Source organism: Staurois parvus, unplaced genomic scaffold (assembly GCF_062004578.1).
Source record: "Staurois parvus isolate SC_StPar_1 unplaced genomic scaffold, SC_StPar_1.0 ptg000011l, whole genome shotgun sequence".
Lineage (NCBI taxonomy): Eukaryota > Metazoa > Chordata > Amphibia > Anura > Ranidae > Staurois > Staurois parvus.
The window spans coordinates 17,915,533-17,939,117 of record NW_028317807.1 but is presented as its reverse complement, the minus strand read 5'-3'; the positions used below and the strand labels follow the sequence as shown (position 1 = coordinate 17,939,117).

General features: G+C 39.3%; 1 protein-coding gene across 3 annotated transcripts in view; it reads left to right on the top strand.

The window, feature by feature from the left end:
* Nucleotides 1-23,585, top strand: part of CREB1 (cAMP responsive element binding protein 1) — a 121,357-nt gene that overhangs the window by 47,990 nt on the left and 49,782 nt on the right. The window contains exons 2-3 of one of the 3 annotated variants that reach the window (XM_089671174.1): nucleotides 17,218-17,339; nucleotides 20,966-21,043. The exons of 1 other annotated variant lie outside the window; for it this stretch is intronic. In XM_089671174.1, coding sequence (XP_089527300.1) covers nucleotides 17,226-17,339; nucleotides 20,966-21,043 — 192 coding nt within the window. In that variant the 5' untranslated portion in view covers nucleotides 17,218-17,225. The remainder of the gene's footprint in view (nucleotides 1-17,217; nucleotides 17,340-20,965; nucleotides 21,044-23,585) is intronic. One more of the 3 variants, XM_089671182.1, reaches the window with a different exon arrangement.

Genomic DNA, 23,585 nt, shown 5'->3' with positions numbered 1-23,585 from the left:
AAATGAAATATGCTGACATGTACCAGGATGATGAAACGAGGGTTTCGGCAAAACAATGATCCCAAAGCCAAGGAAATTGTCACTTGGTTTCAATTTAAAGGTAAAGCTAGAATGGCGCAGCCAATCACCTGACTTTAATCCAATAGAAAATCTATTGAAAAAAACAAAGATCATATATATATACATACACAGACACACAGGTGCATATATATATATATATATATATATATATATATAATATATTTGGACACAGGCAAAATTTTTTTTTTTTTCATTGATTTACCAAAACATATTCAAGCTATAGTTATATAATGGATATGGGCTGAAACTCACACTCGTAGGCTTAATTTGAGGGTATATACATCCAAATTGGATGAGCTCTGCAACATAAAAAGGCATGGACATTCATGGAAAACAACAGTGGTGGATGATCGCAGAATCCTCTTTATGGTAAAGAAAAACCCATTCTCAATATCCAGACAAGTGAAGTACACTTTCCAGGAGGTGGGCGTAGCATTGTCAAAGTCTACAATCGAGAGAAGACTTCAAAAGAGCAAATACAGAGGGTTCACCTCAAGGTGCAAACATTCATAATCCTGAAGAATAGAAAAGCCAGATTAGACTTTGCCAAAAAACATTTAAAAAAAAAAAAAAAATCCAGACCAGTTCTGGAAAAGCATTCTTTGGACGGAATAACTATGATTAATCTGTACCAGAATGACAGGAAGAAAAAAGTGGAGAAGGCTTGGAACACTTTGTGATCCAAAGCAAACAACAACATCCGCAAAACATGGTGGAGGCAGTGTGATGGCATGGGCATGTATGGCTTCCAGTGGCACAGGGTCATTGGTGTTTATTGATGATGTGACAGAAGACAGAAGCAGCTGGATAAATTCTGCAGTGTTTAGAGATATACTGTCTGCCCAGGTTCAGCCAAATGCAGCAAAGTTGATTAGATGGCCCTTCACAGTACAGATGGACAATGATCCAAAACACACTGCAAAAGCAACCCAGGAGCTTTTGAAGGAAAAAAAGTTAAATATTCTGCAATCAGCTGATCTCAACCCAATTGAGCACGCATTGTACTTACTGAAGGCAAAACTAAAGGTAGAAAGGCCCACAAAGAACAACTGAAGACAGCTGCAGTTAGAGCCTGGCAAAAGCACCAGAAAGGAGGAAACCCAGTCTTTGGTAATGTCCATGGGTTCCAGTCTTCAGGCAGTCATTGCCAGTAAAGGATTCTCACCAAAATATAAAAAATGAACATTTTATTTATGATTATGTTAATTTGTCCAATTACATTTGAGCCCCTGAAAATGGAGGGACTGTGTATAAAAATGGTTGCAGTTCCTAAAATGTTTGTAGTTGACATTCATGTTCAACCCCTTGAATTAAAGCTGAAAGCCTGCACTTCAAATTCATTTGGATTGTTTTGTGTTTTAATTTATTCTGGTGGCATACAGAGCCAAAAGTATGAAAATTGTGCCTGTGTCCAAATATACTGTATATGGACTCAACTGTGTGTGTGTGTATGTATGTATGTGTATATATATATATATGTGTATATATATATATATGTGTATATATATATATATATATATATATATATATATATATATATATATATATATATATAATTACTTTCTGACTGCCTATCACATTTCTTGAGGTGCTAAAATGCCAGGGCAACACAACCCCTCCCAAATGACCCCTTTTTGGAAAGTAGATTCCCCAAGAAATTTGATAAGAGGCATGTTGAGCATTTTGCAGATATCATTTTTGTCACTGGGTTTTTTTAATATCTTTATTAATTTTATAATACAAATACACTTTTATATCAAACATCATAAAACACAGAAAACCGTATTTAATAATTTTTTCCCATCGCCCTATTTACCCCCAACCACCTTCCTTATTATTCTTCCATTTTACTTCTTGTTCTTCTATTTTTCTATCAGACTTTTTCCCCGTCTTATCCTGTTCTTTCTCTCCTATCATTCCCATACTTTTATTCCTATTACTTTTATTTTTTTCCATTATACTCCAACCACTTCTAGGTATCTTTTTGATTTTTTGAAATTATACCATCCTTACCAGGATTTTTTTTATCCTCCTCTATATGATAGAAGAATTATATCTTGTGTATATATACTCGACTCTATCTGTCCAATGTTTTATTTTTGGGGGTCTTTTTTTGCCAGTATTGAGGAATGAGGCTTTTGAGCGCATTTAAAAGATGGAACAGTATCGCATTTTTATATTACTTCACCGAGAGCTCTGATTTGTGAAACAGGCAAACCCACGGGTCTAACGGTACACTAATCTTCAGTACCTCTTGTATATATTGAATTATTTCCCTCCAGAACTCCTGTATTTTAGAGCATTCCCACCAAATATGTGCCATTGTACCCTTCCTCCCACATCTCCTCCAGCACTGGAGTGAGACCTCTGGACTTCGCTTATGCATTACGTTAGGTGTAATATACCATCTTACTAGCCATTTATAATTAATTTCAAAATATTAATCTAATTATTCAATTTTTTTTGTTGCTCGTTCAGTTTTGTTCCAAGTTCCATTTCCCACTTATCCAGAAACATTCTGGATACCGATCCATCTACTTCAGTAAGGACTTTATAAATCCTAGAGGTATCGTGTTTTTGTATTCTATTTGAGCTAAATGATTGCTCTAAAGGATACATTTCTTCCTCGGTCCTTAGTGGTTTTGGGAGCTTTGCAACAAAATGTCTTATTTGATAATACCACCATTCATTCAGTGTAAAAAATATTTCCTTATTTTTTTAAATCGTGCTAAGAACATAAAACCCCCTTGTCCACAATATATTTTAAACATGCATTTCTATCATTTATCCATTTCCCTGAAATATCATTCCCGTGTGGAAAAAACTTAGTTCCCACCAATGGAATTGACAATGAATTGAACTTCCAATCCTTCTGCTTGTGCATTTCATCCCAAATCTTTAATACATTCTGTGTCAAAGTGCTTGTGTCTTCTTCCAAAGTGCGGAACTCATGTGGTATCCAAATGATCCTATCTAATGGTGACTTACTAAGTGAACTCTCCACTTTTAGCAAACTTCTCCCCCCGTGCGTTATATATCCAATCTGCAATTCATGACAATAACACCGAATTATAATATCTCTGAAAATCTGGCATATTCAATTCCCCCCCCCCCCTTTTTTTTTTTTTTAAACTGCATAAAACTTCGTATTTAACTCTTGGCTTTTTATTAACCCATACATATCTATTTTTGTAAGGGTCCTAAAAAAAAGTCCATGGTAGATATATTGGAAACATATTAAATTTATATAAAACTTTTGGTACTATTATCATCTTAATAATATTTATCCGACTCACCCAGGACAGTGTTCCCATGGAGATTCTTCTCAAATCATCCTTTATCTCATTTATTAATGGGATATAATTTACCTGATCTAGATTTGTTTATGGGCGATGTTAATTTTATTCCCAAATACTTTAGTTCTTTTTCCCTCCATGTAAAAGGGAATTCTTTTTGGAAGATTTGTTTCTCAGCCTTTGGGACATTTTATATTTAAAATCTCGCTTTTCGAAGGGTTTCAGGTTTAAAATGCAAAATAGTGTAGCGCTACTAATATAATAAATAAATACAATATACACCGTGTTCCAAATTATTATGCAAATTATATTTTTCTAATTTACCTAAATAATTGACGTAAATAACAGTCAGCATAATTCTCATGTTATCAGCTATTAAGAGTACAATTCAAATTTTATTGAACAAACCTCCTAATGATAGTAGTATTTTTTTTAAACATAAAAAACTTACAATGCACTATTCCAAATTATTACCCACAGTAAGTTTCAAAACACTTTATAGATTGTAAAGAACTGAAAATTGTCATTTGTTGTGTTTGCAGCATATTTACTGAAATCAAAAGCTATTTCAATCAAACTTTTAACAACATTTTAACTTTTTAAACATTTTAACAGGTCACGTTACATTTTAACATAGGACACCTTATTTGATAGCAGCTTCACAAGTCTTGCATCCATTGAACTTGTGAGTTTTTGGACAGTTTCTGCTTGAATTTGTTTGCAAGATGTCAGAATAGCCTCCCAGAGCTGCTGTTTGGATGTAAACTGCCTCTCATCCTCATAGATCTTTTGCTTGAGGATGCTCCAAAGGTTCTCAATAGGATTGAGGTCAGGGGAGGATGGAGGCCACACCATGACTTTCTCTCCTTTTATCCCCATAGCAGCCATTGATGCAGAGGTATTCTTTGCAGCATGAGATGGTGCATTGTCATGCATGAAGATGATTTTATTACAGAAAGCATAGTTCTTCCTTCTGTACCAGGGAAGAAAGTGGTCAGTCATAAACTCCACATACTTTGCAGAGGTCATCTTTACACCTTCGGGGACCCTAAAGGGGCCGACCAGCTCTGTTCCCATGATTCCGGCCCAAAACATGACTCCACCACCGCCTTGCTGATGTCGCAGCCTTGTTGGAACAGGGTGGCCATCCACCAACAATCCACTGCTCTATCCATCTGGACCATCCAGGGTTGCACGGCACTCATCAGTGAACAGGACTGTTTGAAAATTAGTCTTCATGTATTTTTCTGCCCAATGCAGCAGTTTCTGCTTGTGAGCATTGGTTAGTGGTGGCAGAATAGAAGGTTTATGCACAGTTGCAAGACTCTGGAGGACTCTACACCTTGATGTCCGTGGGACTCCAGAGGCACCAGCAGCTTCAAATATCTGTTTGCTGCTATGTAATGGTATTTCAGCAGCTGCTTTCTTGATCCGATGAATGGATCTGGCAGAAATCTTCCTCAATGTGCCTTTATCTGCACGGACCCGTCTGTGCTCTGAATCAGCCACAAATCTCTTAATAGTGCGATGATCACGCTTACGTTTTCATGAAATATCTAATGTTTTCATACCACGTCCAAGGCATTGAACTATTTCACTCTTTTCGGCAGTAGAGAGATCCTTTTTCTTCCCCATATTGCTTGAAAATTGTGCTCTGCTTAATAATGTGGAACACCCTCCTTTAGTAGTTTTTCCTTAAATTGGGTTCACCGGCCAATCTAATTATCACAGGTGTCCGAGATTGTTTTCAGTGATCAAAAGAGCCCTGACACACAATGCAATCCATGAGTTAAACTTAAAAACAAAATATTTAATCTTTGTGACACTTAAATATAATTTGCATAATAATTTGGAACACGGTGTATAAGTATAAAAACACAGGTGATAAATGAATAGTGACAAAGTGACAACAACGGAACAAATCCTGTAGATAAGTGAAAATATGAATCCACAATCCCCCTTATCCACAATTGAGGGATCAAACACTCACTAATACAGTAGTGCAAATAAGTGAATCCCCTATTATGGGGATATAATCCTATATTACAGTGATAAGTGCCACAAAACACACTTAACCACGTATGAATGTCCACATAAATGATAATGTAAATAGTTAATCATAAACACACAAAAATAAAAATGTCCAAAAACATAAACTCACGCTCCAACTTCAAAATTCATGCAAGTAATAACGTGGAAATGTGGTCACAGCACAGGTGTAAATCCTAAAGTGGCCAGAATGACCCCTCACCTCCTTACAGTGACCACAAGGGCCAGATTGATTTTAGGATCACACCACGGTCCTCACAGTTATTAGTAGTCACAGGACAATCCCCTCACTCGATCCCATCAGTGGTGGCACTTACTCCTCTCCTTTAAGATCTCCTCCAGCCACAGGTATCAGCAATACCGCTCACTAAACACCAGCTGCTACAGCACTTTCCACCTGGAGTCCTCTGCTGTTGACTACACAGAAAGGCTTCTTGAGCTTCCGCTTCCATGGCAAGTGACGTCCCTCTCAGCATATTGTATTTATTTATTATATTAGTAGCACTACACTATTTTGCATTTTATTTAGGTCACATAAACCTATTGGTTATCGGTTTGAGTGTCAGCAGCTTAGGGTTAGGGAGGATCCATTTATGCGCAGGAGAACCTAATGCAAACAAATTTCAGGCTTGATAACTTTCCATATTCCTTCAATTTTCTCATTAAGTTTGGTAGTATTAATCTACAGTTTGTAATGTAGAACAGCATATCATCTGCAAATGCTTGCACTTTATGCTCGACATCCCCTATCCACATTCCTTTTGATGTCTACACGATCTCTTACGGTTGCTAATAGCGGCTCCAAGGAAATCACGAACAGCAGTGGAGATAGTGGGCATCCCTGTCTAGTTCCATTTTTTACATCCTAAAATACTTTGACAATGATCCATTGACCTTCACTGCGGCGGATGGATCCCTATATTACTCTTTTATCCACTGCATCATTCTGGGCCCAATTCCTATTGTCTTCAGCGTGTCTATCATAAGTCCGCAGTCTACTCTATCGAAGGCCTTTTCAGCATCAACTGATAAAATAACCCCCAGTACCTCTTCCACTCTTTTGCAGGACCAGCAATGTTCGTAGTCCATTATCCCTTCCTTCTCTGCCCAGGTTAATTCCCACTTGGTCTAAGTGTATCTAATCAGGCATTAGCTGTTTCATCCTTGTTGCTAATACCTTTGCGTATAATTTTGTATCGACATTCAACGAAGATATAAGTCTGTAACTGGTACACTGAGACCAATCTTTCCCCTTCTTGGGTTTTACTGTGATATATACCTGCTATGACTCCTCCCTTAGCTCTGTCTCCTTTCCCAATGCATTCATGTATATACACAGTTTAGGGACTAGATGTTCTTTAAACTTCTTATAATATCGTACAGTAAATCTGTCACGGCCGGAGCTCTTAAATACAGTGGTACTCTTCAATGCTAAATTGACTTCTTCTATTGATATTAATCTATCTAAAGCTGTCAATCTAGCTTCATCCAATCTAGGTAGACTGACCTCGTTTAGCTATATGTCTTTTCCCCCTTCTCTCTTCCTCTGATTCTTAAATTCTGCTCCGTATAGAACGCTATAATATCTCTGAAATGTGTTAGCGATATCAGTGGTAGAATAAACCATTTCACCTTTTTTTTTCGGTTTTTACTTTTATGAATAAAATTCCTTTTATGTTTTTTTTTTTTTTTCCCTTTAGTTTCTTCATTAGATGTTTCCCCAGTTTATTCCCCACCGATATCTTTCCTTCGAGACCCTATTAAAAATCTTCCTTGTTTCTTGTTCCATGAGATCCTTTAACTCTTCTCTTTTTAACAATATCTCCTATTGTAAATCTATATTTATTTTCTTTTTATGTAATTGTTCCAACTGATATAGTTCTTCCGGTAATACCCTGATTTTTGTTTTTCCCCCCGTTCTTTCTTTTTCTCTGCCCCTATAGCAATCATCATACCCTTTAATATAGGCCTTATGTGCTTCCCATACAGTGGCAACAAAAACCTCCTCGGAATCATTTAACTTAAAATATTTCCTGCTTTACACTTATTTCCATTTCCGGGTCTTGTAAAATGGTCTCATTTAATCGCCACATGTTTATTTTGTTCTGTACCCTTCCAAACTGTAGTCTCATTGTGACAGGAGCATGGTCCGATAAAGATAATACATCTATGTTAGTTTTCACCAAAGACTCCAAGAGTCTGTGTTCGGTCAACATATAATCCAATCTTTAATACACCCTATGTGCCGCAGAGAAGAAGGTATAGTCTCTTTACCTTGGGTGCTTAACCCTCCAAGCATCCATCAGCTGACATTGATGCAACTTCTTCTTTTTTTTTTTTTTTTAACATTATTTAGACTCCTATCTCCCTCCGAGTGCACAATGAAGCATCCATTTCTTGGTCCATGCAAAAATGTAAGTCTCCTGCCACAATCAGGCTACCCATTTTAAAGTCTATAGGTTTTCCCAATATTCCTTCCAAATATACCGTCTGGTTTTTATTAGGGTAATAGATATTTGCTAATGTACATTCCCTTCCCTGCAGGTTTCCTCTCAAAAATAAATATTGGCCTGCTGGATCTGCCAAACTTTCATCTAAAGTAAATTTTATATTTTTTCCGAATCCTATCCTCACTCCCTTTGTTCATCTTATTGGAGAGTACGCATAGTACCAAGTTGGAAGATATTTAGAATATTGCTTAACATTTTAATCTTGCGATATACAGGTGAAACTCGAAAAATTAGAATATTGTGCAAAAGTTAATTTATTTCAGTAATGCAACTTAAAAGGTGAAACTAATATATGAGAGAGACTCATTACATGCAAAGCAAGATAGTCCAAGCCGTGATTTGTCATAATTGTGATGATTATGGCTTACAGCTCATGAAAACCCCAAATCCACAATCTCAGAAAATTAGAATATTGTGAAAAGGTGCAATATTCTAGGCTCATAGTGTCCCACTCTAATCAGCTAGTTAAGCCATAACACCTGCAAAGGGTTCCTGAGCCTTTAAATGGTCTCTCAGTCTGGTTCAATAGGAATTACAATCATGGGAAAGACTGCTGACCTGACAGTTGTGCAGAAAAGCATCATTGACACCCTCCATAAGGAGGGAAAGCCTCAAAAGGTAATTGCAAAAGAAGTTGGATGTTCCCAAAGTGCTGTATCAAAAGCACATTAATAGAAAGTTATGTGGAAGGGAAAAGTGTGGAAGAAAAAGGTGCACAAGCAGCAGGGATGACCGCAGCCTGGAGAGGATTGTCAGGAAACGGCCATTCAAAAGTGTTGGGGACTTTCACAAGAAGTGGACTGAGGCTGGAGTCAGTGCATCAAGAGCCACCACACACAGACGTATCCTGGACGTGGGCTTCAAATGTCGTATTCCTCTTGTCAAGCCGCTCCTGAACAACAAACAACGTCAGAAGCGTCTTACCTGGGCTAAAGAAAAACAGACCTGGTCTGTTGCTCAATGGTCCAACGTCCTCTTTTCTGATGAGAGCAACTTTTGCATCTCATTTGGAAACCAAGAACCCAGAATATGGAGGAAGAATGGAGAGGCACACACTGCAAGATGCTTGAAGTCCAGTGTGAAGTTTCCCCAGTCTGTGTTGATTTGGGGAGCCATGTCATCTGCTGGTGTTGGTCCACTGTGCTTCATTAAGTCCAGGGCCAACGCAGCCGTCTACCAGGAGATTTTGGAGCACTTCATGCTTCCTTCCGCAGACGAGCTTTATGGGGATGCTGACTTCATTTTCCAGCAGGACTTGGCACCTGCCCACACTGCCAAAAGCACCAAAACCTGGATCAATGACCGTGGGATTACTGTGCTTGATTGGCCAGCAAACTCGCCTGATCTGAACCCCATAGAGAATCTATGGGGCATTGCCAAGAGAAAGATGAGACATGAGACCAAACAATGCAGAAGACCTGAAGGCCGCTATTGAAGCATCCTGGTCTTCCATAACACCTCAGCAGTGCCACAGGCTGATAGCTTCCATGCCACGCCGTATTGAGGCAGTAATTGCTGCAAAAGGGGCCCAAACCAAGTACTGAGTACATATGCATGCTTATACTTTTCAGAGGTCCGATATTGTTCTATGTACAATCCTTGTTTTATTGATTACTTGTAATGTTCTAATTTTTTGAGATTGTGGATTTGGGGTTTTCATGAGCTGTAAGCCATAATCATCACAATTATGACAAATCATGGCTTGAACTATCTTGCTTTGCATGTAATGAGTCTATCTCATATATTAGTTTCACCTTTTAAGTTGCATTACTGAAATAAATGAACTTTTGCACGATATTCTAATTTTTCGAGTTTCACCTGTATGTGTCTCTTGAAGAAACGCCACTTCAATAGATCGTTGGTATATTTTCCTTTATAACCTTGTGTCTTTTTGTTGGAGTGTTCAGCTCTTTTACAATATATGTCAAAGTTAACCATATTCCTTCCTCCCATTTTGTCCTCCTCTATGTATCCTTTGCGGCGGTATAAGTAAACAACATTTAGAGCAAGAAAACCTTCCCCATTTACCCGTCTTCATCCCCCCCGCCCCGTATTTTTGGTCCTTGAATCATTTGTGACCTACTGTTACAGTTGATTCCTTCTTCTAGGTAAGACTCTGAATATGCACTCCCATTCAGGCCCCGGTCTCAAATGCTTGGGTCTGAAATTCATTGCTAATAAAAAGCACTGACACTGTACTAATAGCACTGGGCAGGAAGGGGTTAATATGTGGGTGATCAAAGGGTTAACTTTGTGCTGCTATGCAGAGCCATACGAAGCAGTGTGCAGAAGCTGACAAGGGAGAGATCTGTGTTGTTTCTACACAGGTCTCGGTAATACTCGGAGATCGATGGGTGCTGGCAGGGAATTGGGCTGGAACCCGGTGATTGACAGTCGAGGAATGCGAATGGCGGTTCGGGTAGAGCACATGCCCCCCCCTACCACAGGAGCTGCGAAATCACGTATATATGTGATTTTGAGCACCCATACCGCCCTGTAGCTGTATTTCTGCTATAGGACAGCGCAGAAGCGGTTAATTTAAAAATGTATTTTTTGGTTTCTTTTTATGTATGGATTTCATGGGTTGTTACCGACGTGGTGAAAATTTCATGTCAATAGCACCTTTAGAAATAGATTTACCTAGAAAAATGGAGACGTGTTCAATGTTTATTTTACCCGCTGTACATTAGAAGAAGCGGCTGTGCAAAAGGCGTTGCGTGAAGCACATTGTGAACACAGGTAAAAGACTGCACAGAGTTTAGGATTTACATGACCGTGTCTTTTGCGAGTCAGCATCTAAGTCCAGAATGTAGATGTTATCCTGGTTAGTGCTTGAGCAAACATGGCTCCATCTTTCTAATGAAAGGCAGATGAAGGCATTAGGGAAGGGGGTTGGGTTGTTGTAAGGGGAGTACTGAGATCTGAAGGGTAATTTTTGTACCCTACACTTACAACCTTGCATTTAAATATTGCTTGTCATGAGTTTAAAGCCCAACTCGAGGGTAAAGTAAGAATCCTCCCTTGCAGTGCTACCTCTGCACTGCTAGGGTTAAATGCTAGTCTAGGTCTAGGGGACTAGAAAAGCAGTTTTAAGTATTAGAGCTTCTGCTCCCCTGGCAGCCGATGCTTTCCTATGTTCTGACAGCAGACTGTTCCTTAGCATCCAAAATAGAACTAAGAGCCCTGCAATGCTCTTCATGACCTCAGGGGCATCCTACCACTGGGACACAGGAGAGAAGAGGCTGCTGGGATTGGTCTTACAGTGCAGAGGATCAGGTAAGTAAAACTCCTTTTCCCTGGCCCCAAAATATAAACAAGTATTAACAAGTATAAACAAGTATTTAATCCTTGTAGTACCGGAGCAGCTTGACTGCAAATGTGAATTATTTTGCTTTTCCTGGCAATCAGCTTTAATTAACATGAAAAATATATCTGATGCTAGGACTTTTTAAATCCAAACTAAAAATGATGTTGACACTTGGGGAAATGCAGTGTTCTATACAGTAGTGTGGGAAAAATATCTGAATTGAGTCTACTTACAGCATTCACATAAGAGAAAAAATAAAAACCCTCTGTAGTCGTAGGTAGTACACCTAAAGAGAAGAAACTCGCACCAAGTACGTGTATCAGGAAAAAAGAGCTTTTCTTGTGAGTACCCATATGGCTGTAAGAACAAAGAACTCAATTACACTAACCTGGAGACAGGGCCCATAACAGCTTGAAACATTGCTGTATCTTGAAAGACTGCTACTCCAAGCTTGAGAAATGTTTCCAGAGCATCTCAAAATGTCACTGACTGGAGCAGACAGAAGCTGACTGGTTGCCATGCACATCTGCTCCAGATACTATATTTCATTTTACCTGAACAAACTGAAGATTAAAGCTAATTGGTTACTATGCACAGCTGCCTCCAGATTGTCTGCTCCTGTTCTGATAAATTCCCCTCACCACTGTATCTTGATGGGGTGCTTTTTTCATTCTTCAACAAAAAACGTCCAAATTGTTTACATGCACAAAACGGTACAAATGTGTAAAACAAATCATACAGGAAATAGCATTGCGATTAAGGTCAGTATGGTACAACTATCTTTTTCCCTAAGTTGCACATTTTCGCCTTATAAATGCTAATACGTATTGAGAAAGAAAAATCACAGGTCTAGCAGAGGAGAAAAGTTTGAGAAGGAGGAAAAAGGGGAAGGAATAGGCCAGTAGGATGGAACAGACAAAGAATGAAGAAAGGGAGTGATATGGAAGACGGAGAGGAAAGGGACAATCCAGATAACCACCTTCCCCTGTCAACATCCAAAAACCAGCTCCACTTATTTCAGTAGTTAAATGGGCTCAAGGTGTATTCCCCAGTAGGGAAGCCAGAGGCGTTTGGTCCTTGTAGAAAAACCAAGCCTGCCATATTAACCAGTATTTTTAATTTTGCTCCTTCAGGGCCATAGTAAGCTTTTTCATTTGTTGAATCTCCTTAATTCTACCAAGCTACTTTGTAGTGGTGGGAGGTGAACTTTGTTTCCACCTTGCTGGAATGCAGGCTTTGGCGGCATTGAGTAGATGTTTACGCTTTGTTTACATGGTTTTGTGGGATGTAGCACAGCAGCCCATTTATTTGCAGCCCATTTATTTGAGTGGGCTGCATGCCGTGCCTCGCAAAACACAGGAAAAGTATCCCTGCACCTTTCCAGCAGTCACAAAACGTACTACAGTGTGGTTTCCAGTACGGGTGGCGTGCCATTAAAATTAATGGAAACGCCCACTGGTCCAGCATTTTGTGTGCGGGTGGTTGCAGCTGTGAGACAAAGTGTGGGTCCCGTAGCAGCTTCCACCTGCACTGGTGTGAACCAAGGCTTAAGCAGTGTGTTCTTCTATTTCTTGATAGATAAGGGAGTATCTTGCAGTCAGTAAGCTGCAGGGTCCCGATTCAGAGACACACCTATGAGAATCTTTATCATATGTTCTACAGAATCCCAGAATACCTGTCATTTGGGAGAATCCAGAAAACTCCATCAGCCCCCATGCATCTCCAACAACTGGTGGGAACCTGTGATAAATTGTGGGAGTTGTGTACCATCTGGTTAATAGGCTGGAGCCACTTTCTTCAGCCAGTGGGAGACACATTCTAACTTGAGATTTGACCCGCTGACTCAGCTACAGAGCAAAGTGTCTGCAAACTTGCCCATAAACAGTTAAATATGAAGCAGTTTTCTTCCAAGGATACTGCTTTTGAACTTTTACAGTTCCCTCAAAGGGTTACTTTAACTGATTTCCCGCCACCCTATAGCAGAAATACTGCTACAGAGCGCCAGCGCTGCGCAAAATCATGTGTGTATATATACGTGATTTTGTATTTCCGGGAAGGGGGCATGTGTGCGCCCTAAACGGGCCACCATTGCTGGCCTCGGATGTCGATCACCGCGTCCCGGCCAGTGATTCCCCGCCAGCACCCCAGCGATCGCTGAGTATCACTTAAAGGGGAGAGACTTTTATGTAAACAATACAGATCTCTCCCATCAGCTCCTTCACATTGTTTTGTATTGCTCTGCATAGCAGAGCAATACAAGGCAATATGCTGACACAGTGAAATACACACACACACACACACACACACACACACACACACACACACACAGCACACTGTAAAACCGCACACAGTTAACCCTTTGATCGCCCCAGATGTTAACCCCTTCCTGCCCAGTGCCATTAGTACAGTGTAAGTGCTTTTTATTAGTGTCACTGGGGATGCCAGTGACCGTTCCCCACCCCATTGTCAGAATGCCCGCCGCAGTCCTGCTATAAGTCGTTGATCGCCGCCATTACTAGTATTAAGAAAAAAAAAAAAACAGTATATATATACTGCCATTTGTAGATGCTATAACTTTAACATAAACCAATGTATTTACACGTATTGGATTTTTTTTTTTTTTTTTTAAGAAAAGATATGCATTTTGCCCTAAATTTATGATGCAATTTTATTTATTTATTTTTTTTAATTTTTTTACTGGACACGTTTAACAGCAAAAGGTCAAAAATATAGTTTTTTTTGTTTTCTCAAAATTATCCTTTTTTTTTTGTGTATAGTGCAAAAAATAAAAACCGCACAGGCGATTAAACACCACCGAATGAAAGCTCCATTTGTGGGGGGAAAAAGGACATAAATTTAAATTGGGTGCAGCGTTGCATTACCACGCAATTGTCAGTTAAAAATAACACAGCGCCGTATTGCGAAAAATGGCCTGGATCAGGAAGGGGGGTAAATCCTGTGGAGCGCATGTGGTTAAAGGAAACTAGTACTGAGACAAATATAGAGGTCATTGACTTTCTGAAAATGCTATTTGCGTGTCTCTGGCTGCAATCCAACAAAGTCACTAACAAGGAACAATTTGGCAGATAAGTAGAGTCAGAGTGAAGTCCTAAGTCTTTATCTGAAAACCTTTTCTTAGTACTGAAGTAATTTAAAAGTGGTTATAAAGCTGAACACTAACTATGCTTACACAATCTGACATACCTTCTGTAAAATAAAAAAAGTTCTATTTACTTGCCTTTTTTTAGTCCTGTCACATGATCCTGCAGCAAAAGCCCTCCCGTGTGTAGGGGAGTGCTTGACAACGACTGAAGTCACTCATAGGTTTCCATGGCCCAGCCATTGTCAGCACTCCCTCCTCTCCTCTGCAGCAGCTGCTCACTGACACAGGGAAGCTGGAGCTGACGGATCATTTTACCAGAGGGATAAAAAAAATTGCTAAGTAATTAGATTTTTTTTACACAGGTAATGCAGGACAGGTATGAGGTGGGAGGGAACATTTTTAAGAATAGTTAGTGTTTATGCTTTTCTTCCTGTTTAACCACTTTCTGGCCAGCCTATTGCAGCTTTACTGCTACAGGGCTGCCGATCTGTGCAGACACTATGCTCTTCATGCAATTCAATTAATATATACTTATTGGTATTTTTTTTTTATACCAAAGACATAGAATACATTTTGGCCTAAACTTATGAAGAAATTTTATTTTTTTATTGACTATTTTATAGCAAAAAGTCAAAAATTATATAATTTTTAAAAATTTTCTGTTTCTTTTCATTTATAACACAAAAAATATAAAGAACCCAGTGGGGATCAAATACCAACAAAAGAAAGCTCTATCTGTGTGAAAAAATGATATACATTTCATTTGTGTAATGTTGCATGACCGCGGAATTGTTAAAGTAGCGCAGAACAGTATAGCAAAAAATGGCCTGGTCATGGAGGGGGGGGGCGCGCTAAATCCTCTGGAGGGCAAGTGGTTAATCAGCTAGGGAATAAGTTACTTTAACCACTTGCTGTCCGCCTGCTGTTTATAAATGGCAGGGCGGTGGCAGTCCAGGGGCTGGTTGCCGTTCATAAACGGCACCCGCCTTTCCTAGCTGTGCGCGCTCCCTGGGAGCTCCGGACACAGTGAAACACCGATCGTCGGACGGGACCTCTGTGTGAGGTCCCGATCATGTGATCACTGATTGGCCAATCAGTGATCACATGCAAAGTAGTAAGCAAGATGTCACTTGTGACATCATTGCTTACTACGTGTGAAATCTGTGAATGATCACAGAGGTCACATGGTACAAGGCTATTCACAACAGCCTTGTACCATGTGACAAGCTGTGACCAATCACAGCTCACTCAGTACTTCTCAATGACTGCAAGAATGCAGACAGAGAGAAAGAGAAATGATTGCTTTTACATCCTATATGGGTGTAAAAGCAATCATTGTAAAAAGAAAAAAAAAAAATCTTCATCACCCCCCACAAGTAGTACAGTGTCACCATGGTGACACTGTACTGCTAGGGTGACAGTATATAAAAATAAAAAATAATATAAAAAAATAAAATAAAAATGTAAAAAAAAGTTTAAAAATTATTATTTTTGGTTATAAACTAATTTGGATTTTTTGTTTTTTACTAAAAAAAATAACGGAATCAATTTTGGCCAAGATTTATGATGAAATATTATTTATTTGCAAAATTTTATAAAAAAAAACTTTTTCAAAATTTTTGGACTTTTTCATTTACATAGTAAAAAAAAATAAAAATCCCAGCGGTGAATAAATACCACCAAAATAAAGCTTTATCTGTCTCAAAAAAAGGTAAAAAATTCATATGGGTACAGTATTGCATGACCGCGCAATTGTCATTCAAAGCGTGATAGCGCTGAAAGCTGAAAATTGCCCTGGACAGGAAGGGGGTAAAAGTGTCCGGACAGGAAGTGGTTAATATATGGTAATTTTACCATAGGCTGTGATACAATACAATGGTCCTCAAATGTTTCCTCGATTGTGTTTAAATCATATGAATTCACAAATAATCCATTTTTCCTTAGAGTATGTTCGCCAGATTGTTAAATACGATTTACATTCTTTGAGGTAAGATGTCTACGAGACATCTTATTTGGTTTCTTCTTCAACCTGGAATTTGCGGACTGAATGTGGAGCAATGTGAATCATACACATTCTGTTTGCAAAGCTCTGACTCCTTTTAAAGTGGTTTTAAAGGCTCAAGGTTTTTTACCTTCATGCATTCTAAGGTAAAAATCCTTCTGTATTCAGAGGTCCCCCAATACTTACCTGCGCCTCGTCGTGATACAGCCTCGGCTATCCAGAACTCTCCCTCCTCATGGGCTGGGACAATCATAGCCAGTGAGCCAATGAGAAGAGGGAGGGGGCGGAGCCGAGACAAATCTCTGTGTATGAATGAAAACGCAGAACACAGTAGCATAGGAGCAGGCCTACTTGGGTGCACTCATAGCAAGTGCTCCCATAGAAGCTACACATGATCATAGGTTGTCTGGGGAAACTACTATGTGCTGAAAAACACTTTTTTATGATGTAGTGTGCTTTGATTATGTTTGCATTAACACAGTGCACGGTATGAGCATTGGCACATTGCAATGACATTTATTTTGAATTACACCTCAATGCACATGTGGTGCAGCACACCAAAAAAAGGTGCACTGCATCAGAAAAATGCTGCATTTCTGTTTTTTTTGTTTTTTTTTATATTTTCCTGTTTTGATGGATGATCAAAATTGATGGACAATCTTAACGCAGTGCACAGTCATTCACCTGTGACAAAATGCCTTTAAACATGCATACATTGAAGTATGCAAGAATGTCAAAGTGCGAATAGGCCCTTACTCTCCTATGAAATTTCTGTGCAAAATATTGTATTTTTAAAGAATTGTGTAATACTGCTCTATTGTATTGAGTTAAAGATTGTTATCTTCTGATGATGAATACATTGTTTTTAGGTTGCTAAATGACCATGGAATCTGGTGCAGAGACTCAGCAGAGTGGAGATGCGGCTGTTACGGAAGCAGAAGTCCAACAGATGACTATACAGACCCAACCACAGATTGCAACACTAGCACAGGTATAAAATGTAGTGGTGCACTGAAATGAAATTCTGGTGCCGAAACCGATACCGAAAATTCAGAATGCACATGATCGAAAACCAAAATGTCTGCCTATGTGCAGAGGTTCAAATTTTTTTTTTTTTTGGTAATCTTTTTTTTTTACTTTTAATGTGTATTTTTATTTATTTTTTTAACTTATGATTTTATTGCTACCACATAGAGGACCAGTAGTCCTCCTGTGTGATAGTATGAGTAACAGGTCCTCTTTGTAGGGGTGAGGGGGTGGGGGAAGGGGCAGTGTGTGCAAGGAGAGGAGCAGTGTATACAGTGAGGGAGCAGTGTATACACTTAGGCTCCCTCACTGGCTGCTGCTATATGTCAGTGCCATTTCTTAAAGCGGCGTTCCAGCTGTTTTTATGTTTATTAAAAGTCAGCAGCTACAAAAACTGTTGCTGCTGACTTTTAATAAACACACACTTACTTGTCCCAGAGTCCAGCGATGTTCTCACCCTCGCCGTCCCTTCTCTCTTCCACAGTGCTGGCATTTCAACTGTGGGCACCAGGCTGTGACAGCTTGCTGCTTCACAGCCTGGTGCCCACTGCGCATGTGCGAGTCCTGCTGCGCCTCCTAATTGGTTCTGCAGTCTTCTGGGACCTGTGAAAGTTCCCAGGAAACTGCGGGAGGGAGGAGGGGGCCGTACTTCCGGCTCACTGCAAACTGAGCCAGAAGTGAAGTGGGAGCGAGTACCCCCCCCCCCCAAAAGGTTCCAAATATGGCAGTGGAGGGGGAGAGGAGACAAATAAAAAGAGCTTCCGCTTTTGAGTGGAATCGTGTTAAATGTAATTACCGTCTTTTTTTTCCCCTTCACTATAGCTCCAAGAAGGGGCTGTCATTCTCCTTGCCTCTAAAGGAAACAAAGGGGCGGGGTCACCCAGTGAAATTACCCAGTGACCCCCGCCCCTTTGTTTCCTTTAGCAGCGGGGAGAATGACAGCTCTTTTTCTTTAAGCTTTTGTGAAGGAAAAATAAGCTGGTAATTACATTTAAAAATCGGCAGGGACATTTAGTGGTAGCTCACTGTATACACTGCCCCTTTCTTGCCTTTAAACAGCCTCCCAACTGCCCCCACCCCACATCTGCAGTACACACAGCCCCCTCTATCTGCTAAATTCTTCCTATCTGCAAAATGCCGATTGGGCTATTTCTGGCTGACATGTTTCGGTGGCCGAAATTTCGGTGCATCCCTAATAAAATGTCTAGTTGAAATGCAATGAAGACACTGATATGCTGTCACAGTTCTCCTGGCTGTTTCTTTGTTTTTTTTTTGTAGCTTGTTACTAGAAAAAAAAACATGATATGCATGTTTTTTAGACCCTTTTTTTAGGTGCTTGAAGCGTGTGGCTCAAAAGAAGCTCATGCACTTTTGTGATTGACAAGTGATACAGATGGAAGGGGAAGAAATTGACAATTGTATTGTTACATTTAGATAGCTATCCTAAAGAGGTATAAGTCTGGGTTTACACTTGTCTGTTTCCGCATTCTTGCATTTTTTTAATTCGCATTGGGAGGCATTCTTGTGCGTTTTTATTTGTTTTTACTGTTGCCAGTAAAAATCTATTTACACTGTGAAGCTCGTTTTGGCTGTACTTCTCCTGTGGAGCACAGGAGTGCAGTTCTTTCTTCATTCCTGTGACCTGCTGTCATCGGACAGCGGGCTAAAGCCTTGACACCCTGGTTGAGAGAGGCTGCTTTAGGCTAATTATACGCTATACAATATGATTGTAGATCTACCGTCAGCATCTGTGTAGTGTCATTGTGCATTTTTTTTTATACAAATTGAATGGATTGTTAAAGGCAGACCATTCATTCATTTTTTTTTCTTCAGCATGTGGGTTAAAGGGAAAAAAAAAAAATCTGACTACCCCATCCAAACATTCGAAGTGCTGTGCTATTGTGTTCTGACGGTGGGAAGCCTTCTCCACAGTCAGAATACAGTAATTGGTGCTGCCAGCTATAGCAGGTGCCACTGATCGATCAGAAAAACCCAATAGGCTGGTTGTACAGAAGTCAGTTGGTAGATCGACTTTGTAAAACCTGGGTGCCTATACATGGATCAGATCTTGTCTGGTCCCTGCTTAACTGGCCAAATTTCAATCCATGTATGGCTGGATTAAATTTGCCCTCATATAGTTTTGGTAAATCTACAGGAGATTGTACAATTCGTTTGTATATTGTGTGGCAAGCTTAGGTGTGAAATTGAGTCAGTTTAGTCACATGAAAACTGCTGATATCCAGCTGCTGACAAGGGAAATGGAACCTTCTCTATAAATTTGTTAAGAGTTGTAGTGACCAGGATGCTGAATAATTTTTTTCCTTTGTTCAACACAAGTTTATTATTGTATGTGGTTTTTTTTTTTTTGGTTTTTTTTAAACGCAAAATGTACGTTTTAATCTTAATTGTACAGTACAGAACACATGAAAAGTATTCATTCAGCCTGGGTTAAAGGTTCATGCCTTCAGGTGATGGCAAAGCTTTAGAGGACACACCCTCTGGGCGCTTCCTCTTTTAATATATAGATAAACAGCGCAAAATAGACCTAAATACAAATATTAGTAAATCACACAATATAAATGTCCCATATTAAATAGTGCACCGCTCGGCGTCTTGAGAACGCCCGATGGGAGGGGCGAAACGCGTTGACGCCATTTTGTGGGATCTAGACTGGTTCTCTGCTGTTCCTCTGCTCTATCTGGCTGCATTGGTGTGGGAATCCTGGATCATGTTAGCTGGTTTTCATCATAAGGCTGTCATGGGCTTAATAAATGTGCCTGTTACAAGCTGTTGAAATGTGAGTGGCCTGGATTTTGTCTTTTGGTATAATACTGATGTGGCAATATTACACTATATAAGTTTTCTCTTTGACGATATGGTGGAGCAAACTAGGAGGCCACGGTGAGGACCTGAAAGAAGATCTAAACTTGGAGGGGCAGGCTATCATTGAGCTGATGAAAAGGGGGTTTAGGATTCCCCAAAAATCCTTAATGGCTTTTCACTCACCAAAACTGGTGAGTGTATTTGATGTTGGTGTGCACGGGTGAGAGGTTGAAAGTTATAAACATCTTTGGAATCTTTAGTTTTCATCACAAGGGACTTTATGCTTTTTTTCTGAAGATTTTTTGATATATATATGCACTATTTAATATGGGACATTTATATTGTGTAATTTACAAATATTTGTATTTAGGTCTATTTTGCGCTGTTTATCTATATATTTTACTGTTTGTGTTTTCACACATTTTTTGCATAGCAGCAATTTAGAAGGGTGATTCACTGATTTTGATTGGCGCAGGAATATTTTTCTTTTGCTTCCTCTTTTAACCCTACCCCACTCTCAATCCTAATGTTTTTTTTTTGTTTTTTTGCTAGTCTCCTAAAAGTGGTTCTAAAGCCAAAACATTTTTTTACCCTAATGCATTGCCTGCACAAAAAATGTTTTGCCTTTTGCCTCTTTTGTTTCTTTTCCCTTCATAAACACTTTTGGTAATGGATGACTTCTCTTTCATGGAAAAATCACTCTTAGATTTACAATTTTTATCTTATTTTCAACTCTTCAATCAACTCCTTCACTGTTTTCTAATACAGCAAATGGAAGCAGTGTGTCCTGATCAGTACAATCTTGGTAAACCTTGGGAGCCGTATACAGTTCAGCATTGTGGGCAGGTAAGACAGGGTCACCCTCTGTTTCTGACAATTACTGTTAATCATTGGGCAATATTTGAATTGTATTCACTATGCTGTAAACTTTTCAAATATAGCACTTAAACTCAACCACTTAGAGTTCAGGTGAATGGCTAAGTGTGAAATCACGCTACATTTTGCTCCCACTTTTGTCTAGAAGTTATCAGACGCTTCCTCCTTCCCTTTTGCCAGCCAAATTAGTGCTTTCTCCCTGTGGAAGCTCTTCTCCTATGGGGTTCTCATGGAGTAGGGTATTACTCATAGATATGACGGAAAGCAAGCGAAAGGGAGGCATTTCAAATCCACAGACTTACATTTGCTCTTCTGAAGGCATGTACAACGATTGCCACAAGGGCTTCGCTACAGGACTGTCTACACCTAAGTTGCTGCTCTCTCCTACCAGACACGCTTGCCCTATATTGCACACCTTACTTTGTGAGTACCCCACAGAGGAATGCCTATAGCTATGGTGGAAAACAGGCAAGAGGGAGCCACAGCAAAATTCCAGGTGAACATTTGCTTTGCTGATGGTCTGTACAATACTCAACCTCCGAGCAACAACACATCGCTTATGCTGCATCAGGAGCCGGATCTAACACTCTAGCTAGCTCAAGCTCTATTTCAGGCACTCAACAAGTGGCCTCTTTGACCTAAGCAGAATTCTCTGCATCAGTCACATTTCCTAGAACGGATCAAGTCTTTACTACAGCCATATCTGTACTGAGTCCAAAAACACCTCGCCTCTTTTCCTACTCCCATTTCTCAACCCGAGAATGCAACAAGCAACGTATTTAACAAAACCAGAAATTTTTTCTATGTGACTATTTTTTGGAGAAAAATACACCACATTTCTCCCCTGCTCCTGTTTCTGTATCAGAGTTGTATTCTGCTATGCCTGCCTTAGACAAGGCAGATGCAGAAGAGGATAAATGGACACTGAGTCTGTATTTGAGGAAGCTGCAGAAAATGTTTCTCCCCCAAGTTGCCACTATATTGAAGAGTGAGCTTCATGCAACATGCTTGCTAATGTGGAAAATCTCCCTACTGCCATCAGCAAAAGACTTGATATTGTACCCAAAAAGGTTGAGTATCAAGCTGCTCTTCCCTGATAGATGCATATACAGAAAGACCCCCAATGGGACTTTATTGCAGCAACTGACACATTACACACATACCCAAGGAGACATTTTTACAAAACGAATATCGGCTTTATTACATAGATGTACTTATAGAAAAAATATAGTTTTTTTTTTAAAAGAGAAATTTCGCTCTGACTAATCTTACAAGAAGGCTTTCTTCACAAGATAGAGAACCACCCAAACGGGGATCATTCCACATTTTTGATCTTCTTCAGGGGGCATAAATACAGAGAGAGTTTTTAATAAACACATAAAAGTAAATAGTGATATACAAGTATAGACAATTGGTCAATAACATTTATATCATTACAATAAATCATACTTGCAAAAAATATATCAGAGCAATTGTAGGATAATGACCTCCAGGATGAAACCACATAGATCAAGGTCCCGACAAAATAAATCATCCAAGAGAGCAATAGTGGTCAAATGTCAATCCCAAGGAATCAACGGCAACTGGGAAACGTTAAATCATCCTGTAAACTTTCTGTGGACAGTAGGGAAATAAAGTAAATTAAATATTATTATTTAGTGGGCCTGATGGAGAATATTCAGAGTGGTCTATAAGGAATAAAACTGACCATATTGAAGTAAGGCCAATGTGCTCCATGAATTGAAATTTCATTCAGTGATGAGAATATCAGCTCCGAAGAATAGAATGAAAGATTAAAATGCTTTTTTCTTCAATGGTGAAGATATCACTAATCCCATAGGTTGAAAACTCAGGATAATAGGTGGAACTACAATGGAGATCAGAGAATTATAAATGCATTAGTACCAGCTGCCCATGATAATATAAAAAATGATCAATACGATAGCTATCCATAATGCTTACTCAAATATAGAAGTGTAGAGATATCCTTGCTTCAAATTGGTGCAGTATAGAGATGTAAGATATCTCACAGCGGACAAACCTTTGTCTAAATAAGGTGTCTATAATAAAAATCACACCAAATGTGAGAACACTAGACAGCTTAACATGATAATAAATGCTGATCTTCCACAAAAGAACCAAAATCATTACTCACCAAATCATCAAAGTAATTCAGGTAGCCACTTTGGAAGCAGAAACACCAGATCACTGATAGGCAGAGATGTAGTAAGCCTCAGTTGGTATAAGTTGCGTCGAGATTATTTGTATATGGGTAAAATTAAATCAAATCGTATATACACTCAAAGGGTTTTCCATAGTAATGACTAATTTTTTTCACCAGAAAGACAAAAATGAGTGCTCACCAGACCATGAAGATAATGTAAGAGACCACCTTCAAGGCAAGAAGCCAAAGACCGATTGCAATAATGCACCCATTAAGTAGGGTTGAATGAGATAATTGTCTCATTAGAGAGTGATCGAATGAACCTGTGCCTGCCAGCCCAAGGAGAAA